This window comes from Gopherus flavomarginatus, chromosome 5 (assembly GCF_025201925.1).
Source record: "Gopherus flavomarginatus isolate rGopFla2 chromosome 5, rGopFla2.mat.asm, whole genome shotgun sequence".
Lineage (NCBI taxonomy): Eukaryota > Metazoa > Chordata > Testudines > Testudinidae > Gopherus > Gopherus flavomarginatus.
In genome coordinates this window covers 39,643,469-39,651,696 of record NC_066621.1, presented here as the reverse complement: position 1 = coordinate 39,651,696, position 8,228 = coordinate 39,643,469, and the positions used below count along the sequence as shown (strand labels likewise).

Below are 8,228 nucleotides of genomic sequence, written 5' to 3'. Positions count from 1 at the left end.
CCTCTCTTCCTCCCCAGGAGCCCAGCTTGCTGGAGCTCAGTTCTTTCCCCTTCCCCTCACTGATTATCTGTCTCCCTCCTGCTGGGAGACAGCTAATCACCGAGGTAGTGAGGGGGCAGAGTTTATGCAGCACACTTGGGGAAGCCGGGCAGGCCAACCTTCAGAGCAGAGCGTGGGCCCTGCCCCTGGCAACCCCACCTAAGGCACCACTTTTTTGAAAATGTGCTGAGGAGAAGCAGCTGCTTCCCCTGTACCTCACTAGCTACGCTACTGTCTGACACCCCTCCTACCTTTTAATTTTGACAACGTTAAATCAATCCTCTGTAAATGTACCTGTCTGCCAGAGGAAAATGACTTTTTGAGAAAAATTTGTGTATAACCTGACAGAGCATTTGTGAGATGATTCCCTCTTCCAACTTCAACATTCTTTCATCTGTTTGAAAATTAGTCTAATGTCATTTCAAACTCCAGCTTGTCCTAGAAAGCACAAAATGCTTTGTTCAGGTGGCTTCAATATGGACTGCTATTTTATATTTACTGAGTTAGAATTTTGCTCACTTAAAATTGTACTGTATGGAACATGGCGATTGATGAATGCAGGCTACGCCTGTACACATCGTCAGCTACCAGACCAACAACAACGGGATGGCAGAGGAAGAAAGAGATTAATGTAGCAACCAAGCAAGATGGCAAAAATGTTCAAGAGATCTATTTTCTGCTGTCACTTCAGTGATCCTGATATTCTCCTGCCAATAACGTCTTCCATTCCATGATCTCAAAGTGCTTTATATAACTAATTAATTCAGCCTCAAACACCTTGTGAGGTAGGTATCACTGTTCTCATTTTATAAATTAGGAAAACTGAATCTCAGATAACTTAATTGACTTGTATAAAGCCCACACCAAATTACTGTCCAAGCCAGGACTGAAATTTCAGATCACCTTATGCCCAAATCCAACAATGAATCTGGAAGAGCACACTTGCTCATGAGTGAACCACTTCATCGGTCTCTCTTTTCCCACTGTAATGATATGGAAAAGCAAGAGGCACAAATTCATGTTTGTACAGCACTTTTACAATGGAAAATGCAAATAGTACTAGGTCCCCTGTACAGTTTGGAGAAGCAGAGAATGGCACAATGGAAGACCAAATGTCTTTCCCTAAATTCTAGCTCCTTCACATTCCACAGAGCCTGGAAATCTCTGCTAAAATTAATGCAGCTTGTGAGAAGGGCTGGGATAATGTTCAAGGTTTTTCTCACCTTGCATTATTCCTATGGATTTCTAACCTTTATTCCATTTGAGTAACTTTTTCTTTGGAATGGGCTGCAGTGAAGCAGCTATTTCAAACCCGAATGAACAACTGAACAGTTTTCCATTTTTAGGTTTATTTACCTTTTTCTTCAAAACTTAAAAAATAAAATAAAATCTGGTGACAAATGTTAAACCTGGGAAGTTACAATTCCTTCACAGCTCCTCCTCATTTACATATTGGGACCAAACCAGCACAGGGCTAGGATCTGGAATGGAACCAAAATAATCTGCATCAAATGGTTAAATTTCAGTACTTCCTGTGGGGGGAAGAATCTTCCCCTCCCTGATCAGATACTTCCATAAATAGGGGAGAGAGAGTTTAAAACATCAAGAGGATTTTAAATTTCTATGTTTTCTCTCCATCAATCACTTAATTACCAATCTAATACATACAGATAAGTGAAGGAAGACCATAGAGAATCCCCATTAAAGTAAGAAATTCCCTTCTTTCTGTAGCTCTCTACCTCCCTCTCCCACATTTGGATTTTACATATTTCTTCCCCACTTTCTGCTTCAGTCTCCATCTCTTCCACACTCTACTTTGAGCTGATTTCTTGGTCCATTTGGCTGACCTCCTCCTTTTCAGTATTTGGGTTTGGCTTGCATTACGGCTAGTCAACAGCACTCCTTCGGTAATCCAGAGGGAATTGCTTGAGAGTAACACGAGGTGTTGCCTGTGCACAATTGTTGCAGCACCCCAACCTGGCCTTGGACAAAGTAAGTCTGAAGCTGATGAACATTGTCACTGGATTGCTAGTACAGCTCCCTCACCCCTTGGTTTGTCAATATCTCCCACTCCTCCTAATTCCCCCACCCTTCCACTAATTTTGTCCCTCTCTTCCCTCAGCATTGTGCCTTACTGCTTCTATGCTACAAGACTGTCATCTGGTTCACTGACAGGGAAGCACTATATGGAGGAGCGGAAGCAGCACAGGTACCATTCAGAGCAGTGCAGGAAGAATACAGGATCTTCTATCAAATTTAAACCCCTGGAGGATCTGGGAGTGGAAGAGAACTAGGACAGTTCTGGAAGGTCTGGTTATTTCCCCTTTTTGAACTTTTTTGATGCTGCACTATTGCCCTTTGCTTTCTTCTTGGCTGAGCCCTTGGGTTCTGGCTCCTTACGCTTGACTGAGGTGATGGAGCCAGTCACCTTGAAGAAGTCATCCAGCCGGCCCTGAGTGCTGCCTTGGCGGCTCTTGCTCAGCCTCTTGATCCCATTGCGGATCCGTTCTTCATTGAACTGCTTCTCCCCACACATAAAAAGGACAAGACCATCCTCATCCGGCTCACTCCACTTCAGCTCCACAGCCTCAGGGTCCACCACGTCAGGCTGCAGGAAGAGCTGCTGGGCCTCCTTATGCAGCCAGTTCTCAGGCAGGGGGTACTTCTTGGGATCTATGTGCTGCACAATGTTTTCAATGGTCTTATGCTGCTTGATGAGCTCCACAGCACGCTTAGGCCCAATGCCACGTATGCTCTCACAGTAGTCACAGCCCAGAAGGATGCACAGGTCCACAAACTGCTCCCATGTTAGGTCCAGGTCCTGCAGGACACGGTTCAGATGGAATTCCTGGATAGGGAGCTTCTTGGCCTCACTGGCTGTAAGGTGCCGCATCAGCACAGGGCTGCCAAAGGTCAGGCAGTCCATGTCCTCAGTGGCAGCTGCATAGACTTTGCCAGCTTTCACTAAGGTGGCACAGCTGGCTTCAGCCTCACCTGGCGCCTCCACATAGGGAATGCCCATCAGGGTCAGCAGCTTCTTGCACTCATCATTGTGCTGCTTTGTTACCTTGACGAGCCTCTTGCTGAATTTCTCCACGTTGTCCTCTTCCCCTGCCTCTTGGGCCTCCTGGAGCTGCTTCTCTGCCTCTGCCCGGCGCTCAGTCCGCTTGGCCAGCTCGCCCGACTTCAGCTCAGGGGGTTTGCCATCAAAGACGTAGACCGGTTTGATACCATTCTCCACCATACGGATGGTTCGGTAAAACATGCCCATCAGGTGACTAGTGGTCTCACCTTCCTCATTCTGCAGCATGTCAGCTCCCTGCCGCACGGCAATCAGGAACTGGTAGATACTCATGGAGGCGTCGATGGCCACCTTCCGGCCGAAATAACTCTTGATGTCATTCTCTCGGATGGCACTGGGCGCGGCGTCTGCAATCAGCTTGGCCAGGCCGTGGATTCCCATCCTAACAGCAAGAAACAGGGGAATGAAGCCAGGAGTGTCCCCAAAGCACATTGCACCCCGCGGTTAACATGAACCAGAGCTCAAAGGGGGAAAAGCTCTTCCGGAAGTGGAGGGAACGGGCACACTGTGCATGCCCGGCCCTGCCACATAGGCCTCAACGCCCCAGGATATAACGTCCACCCCAGGGAGCTCTGAAGATCCTACAAAGCATATCCTGCACCCAAGACACCACCCAGCCATTGCCTGCAGCCAACACCCCCAGCCCGCCCGCGGGACAGCGCCCCCGGCAGCCCGCCCGGCCCCCAGCCGGCCCGCGGGACAGCGCCCCCGGCAGCCCGCCCGGCCCCCAGCCCGCCCGCGGGACAGCGCCCCCGGCAGCCCGCCCGGCCCCCAGCCCGCCCGCGGGACAGCGCCCCCGGCAGCCCGCCCGGCCCCCAGCCGGCCCGCGGGACAGCGCCCCCGGCAGCCCGCCCGGCCCCCAGCCCGCCCGCGGGACAGCGCCCCCGGCAGCCCGCCCGGCCCCCAGCCCGCCCGCGGGACAGCGCCCCCGGCAGCCCGCCCGGCCCCCAGCCGGCCCGCGGGACAGCGCCCCCGGCAGCCCGCCCGGCCCCCAGCCGGCCCGCGGGACAGCGCCCCCGGCAGCCCGCCCGGCCCAGAAAACGCGCTGAGGGGCAGCGGGGCGCGCGCCCTCGGGGCAGGGGGGGGCTACCTGTCTGTACTGGATACTCGGCCCCGCGCGCGGCCTCCAGACACCGCCACTGCCTCTCGCTTCCCGCGTTCTGAAATCACGCGCCAAGTGCCGCGCGCTGCCCGCTGGGAAGCGTAGTCCCGCTCGCCCAGCTCCTCCCGCCGCGTCTTACCGGGAAGAGCGCGGACGGGCCGGCGCGCAGACTACAACGCCCGGGCGGCCGCGCGCTTCCCGCTTCTTCCGCTTCCAGGGCAGCGGGGGCGACCGGAGGAGACGTGTCCTTCCGTGGCCGCCGGCGGAGGGGAGAGCGGCGCGATGGTGAGATACGGGGGCGGCCCGAGCCCGGGCGCTGCTCCGCTCCCTTTACCCCCCCCCGCCAGCCCTGGGCCGCCGGAGCCTGGGGCGGGGCTTTTCCTCCGCGTCTAGGCCTGAAACTGACCGAAACCTTCATATGCAGCCCCCCTCCCCCAGCGCCCGGGGCCCCGTGGCGCCCGAGCCCCGCTCCCCCAGTCAGGTTGGGACCCTGGGGCTGCCCCCTCCCCATGGCGCCTGTGTCTTGCCCCGCCCCGTGGTGACCAGACAGCAAATGTGAAAAATCGGGACGGGTGGGGGTAATAGGAGCCTATATAAGAAAAAAGACCCAAAAATCGCGACCGTCCCTATAAAATCGGGACATCTGGTCACCCTAAGCCCCGTGGTGAGCAGCTCTGCCCCGGCCTGAGTGGGAGGCCAAGGTTACTGCCCCTCCCCCCCGCCGGACTGGCTGGGGCTGTGTCTGTGACTTGCCCTGGGGCTGCAGCTTCCTCTGTGGTGCTGGCATCGCTCTGCTCTTTCTCTCCTCCCAGGAGCTCGAGGCCATGAGCAGATACACCAGCCCGGTGAACCCGGCTGTGTTCCCGCACCTCACCGTGGTGCTGCTGGCCATTGGCATGTTCTTCACTGCCTGGTTCTTCGTGTATCCATCCGCTACGGAACAGCAAGACATTAGTAGCCAGGTGCCCTCAGGTGCCTCTGACAACAGAGGCTGGACTTAGGGGAAGAGCCCTTTAAAGCAAAGTAGGAATGGCTCTGCTAGGAGTATTGAGGAGCCTCAGGGAGCAAAAGGGGCACATCATAGTTGGGATGGGTCAGCTGGAAGCAGAGGGCAGATAATCACGGTTTTGGAGGATGTAACAGTCTGGAGTGGGGGATACACCAGGGTGGGCAAACTATGGCCCAGGGGCCACATCCAGTCTTCCAGACATTTTAATCCAGCCCTCAAGCTCCTGCCAAGGAGAGGGGTCTGGGGCTTGCCCCACTCTGCTGCTCCAGCTGGGGAGTAGGGTAGGGGGCTTGCTCCGTGTGGCTTCCAGAAGCAGTGGCATGTCCTCCCTCTGATTTCTACACGTAAGGGCAGCCAGGGGGCTCCACATATTGCCCCTGCCCCAAGCGCCACCCCCGCAGCTCCCAAAGGGAGCTGCAGGGACGGTGCTTGCAGACAGGGCAGCACGCAGAGCTGCCTGGCCATACCTCCGCATAGGAGCTGGAGACAGGACATGCTGCTGTTTCTGGGTGCTGCTTGAGGTAAGCACCGCCCAGAGCCTGCACCCTGATGCCCTGTGCCCCAACCCCCTGCCCCAGCCCCTGTTCCCCCTCCTTCCTTCCCAGCCCAGAGCACTCACCTGCACCCCAAACCCCTCATCCCCAGCCCGGAGCCTGCACCCTCAGCTGGAGCCCTCACCCCTCCCGCACCTCAACCCCCAATTTTGTGAACATTCATGGCCCGCCATACAATTTCCATACCCAGATGTGGCCCTCGGGCTAAAAAGTTTGCCCACCCTGGGATACACTGTGGTTGAACTGCATTGCTTGAAAAGTTGAGCAGTTGGTGTACCTAAACTGGGACTGAGGGGGAGAGGATTTGCTGTTGGTAGAGAAGCCAAGAAGGCAGGCAAAAGGGCCAAGAACAACAAGGAGCCGCAGCTTGGGGATGTGTTTGAGTCAGGCTTGGTGTGAACCTACAATAACCTGCTTTTTGATAATGTTCTTTGACAGCACTTGGTATTGAGGATGAAGTGGGAAAGGCTGCCTGGCTGGAGCCCTTCAGGCCATGGAAGCAGTCACTGCAGAAATCTTAGATTGCATAGTAAATATTACCCTGGTACAGTAAAAGCTGTTTTATCCAGCATGTTGGGGTCTGGGGGTGCCAGTAAGTGAAAAATGCCATTTAACTAAGAGGGAGGGACTTTGGGTGCAGGAGGTGGTGCGGGCCTGGGGCACGGGAGGGGGTGCGGAGTGTGGGCTCTGGGAGAAGTTTGGGTGCAGGAGGGGACTTGGGAGAGGGTGCGGGGTGCCAGATCTCAGGTGGGTGCTCACCTTGGGTGACTCGCCACAAGCGGCGACCTATCCTGGTTGCTCCTAGGAGGAGACGCGGCAGGCGGCCCTGCATGCCGCTCCCGCCCCAAGCGCTGTCTCCACAGTTCCCACAGTGCTGGAAGGAGCAGCCAATGGGAGCTGCGGGGGCCATGCCTGCAGGTTGAGACAGTGCACAGAGCCGCCTGCAGGCAGAGGCAGCGCATAGAGCCGCCTGCCATGCCTCCGCCTAGAAGCAGCCAGGACAGGTTGCCGCTTGCAGGGAGCCACCCAAGGTGAGTGGCCCCTGGACCTGGGACCCTGTGCCCCAAGACCCTTCCCGCATCCAAACTTCCTCCCAGAGCCAGTGCTCCACACCCCCTCCTGTGCCACAACCCCCTGCCAGACCCACGCCTACTGGACTTTCAATGAAGATCAGAAATGCCGGTTTATAGAGCTTTCCAGTTGGTGAAGTGCCAGATAAAACAGCTTTTACTGTGGAAGGCTACCTCCCTGCCAGACCCTTTTGGTTCATTTTCAGGCCAAAGTTAGAGTGTGGTACTGTAAGCCCTCTGATCTGTCTCTTTGGTTATTGCTTTAACTAGCCTTTTCAGCTATGAAGTGACTTCCACTAAGTACACACGGGACATCTACAAGGAACTGCTTATCTCTTTGGTGGCTTCACTTTTCATGGGCTTTGGAGTTCTCTTCTTGCTGTTGTGGGTCGGTATCTATGTGTGACACTAAGCCAGGGACCTATTCTAGGTAAGACTTGTAGAACCAGAACATAGAGCTAGTCAGCTTGTCCTCAGTTACAGGCACAGCTGCTAGAGGCTGATAGATGCTAGTTTAAAAATGGCTAGTTAAGCATTTGTAGATCTCTCATCTCCTGGAGACAACGTCATACCCTGAGCTGGTGAATGCTCTGGACAGGAACGTCCCTTGGAGGGATCACTGTTGGGGTACAGGGCAGTGGACATAGATGCTGCTATGCCACCATTTCCCCCTATATGTGGAATTGCTGCTGCTGGTTAATTCTCCAGCACTGTAATGGGGGCTGCAACTATCCTGAGGCAGAGCTCTGCTCTTTATTCAACACTTCTCTGCAGATGTGGAGCTGCTTATCATGTCCTCCTCTATGGATTGTGTACACGAGGGTTTTGAATGAAGGCAGCTCAGTGGCACACACGCGCCATCCCAAACCATTTATTTTACTCACATGTATATTATAAACTGGGATTCCCAGAGTCTTCTGACAGACAGCGAATAAATAAATGAATCTGGAATGAGCGAGGCTAAGGAATTGAATTTCTGTCTCATTGCCTGCTTTCACACAAGCTCCCTCTGGCACTGCTTCAGTAAAGCATCCCACTCACCTGTGTGTTTCTGGGTCAGACAATAGGTCCGATAAAGGAGCTGACCTCCATTTTGCAGCTGGGTTTGGAGTTTGCTGAGTCCTAGTCTCACTCCCACCTAATGCGGTGGGAAGCAGTTATGGTGGCAGCAGGAGCTTGGTTTTGGGGGAAGGCGGTCACGCTAACTTCCTACCTCTGTCATTTCAGATTCCAGGTGGAAGACCTCACAGAAGCTCCATCTTTTTTCTACTTTTGTACTTTAAGGATATGGCCCATCATAGATGCGGACTCTGTGTCCTGCCAAGTGACATCACCTCAAGCGTGAATAAAGCTGGTTCTGTGATGTAGCAAA

At 54.4% G+C, this 8,228-nt stretch overlaps 2 protein-coding genes across 2 annotated transcripts; one reads left to right on the top strand and one right to left on the bottom strand.

The window, feature by feature from the left end:
- Nucleotides 1-1,368: 1,368 nt before the first annotated feature.
- On the bottom strand, nucleotides 1,369-4,312 carry FEN1 (flap structure-specific endonuclease 1). Its single transcript, XM_050952928.1, has 2 exons — nucleotides 4,212-4,312; nucleotides 1,369-3,503 (listed from the first exon to the last, which is right to left on the bottom strand). The coding sequence occupies exon 2, from the start codon at nucleotides 3,500-3,502 to the stop codon at nucleotides 2,354-2,356; it is 1,149 nt and encodes a 382-aa protein (XP_050808885.1). The 5' UTR covers nucleotide 3,503; nucleotides 4,212-4,312; the 3' UTR covers nucleotides 1,369-2,353.
- Nucleotides 4,313-4,391: 79 nt separating this feature from the next.
- Nucleotides 4,392-8,228, top strand: TMEM258 (transmembrane protein 258). The gene is made up of 4 exons (XM_050952991.1): nucleotides 4,392-4,508; nucleotides 5,036-5,145; nucleotides 7,136-7,286; nucleotides 8,084-8,228. The coding sequence occupies exons 1-3, from the start codon at nucleotides 4,506-4,508 to the stop codon at nucleotides 7,260-7,262; spliced, it is 240 nt and encodes a 79-aa protein (XP_050808948.1). The 5' UTR covers nucleotides 4,392-4,505; the 3' UTR covers nucleotides 7,263-7,286; nucleotides 8,084-8,228.

What these genes read in the sequence shown, in the direction of transcription:
- FEN1 (XM_050952928.1), bottom strand. Translation starts at nt 3,502, where the DNA reads ATGGGAATCCACGGCCTGGCCAAGCTGATTGCAGACGCCGCGCCCAGT.
- TMEM258 (XM_050952991.1), top strand. An exon ending in TTCACTGCCTGGTTCTTCGT is followed by an intron (nt 5,146 to 7,135) that starts GTATCCATCCGC and finishes TAGCCTTTTCAG; the next exon opens with CTATGAAGTGACTTCCACTA.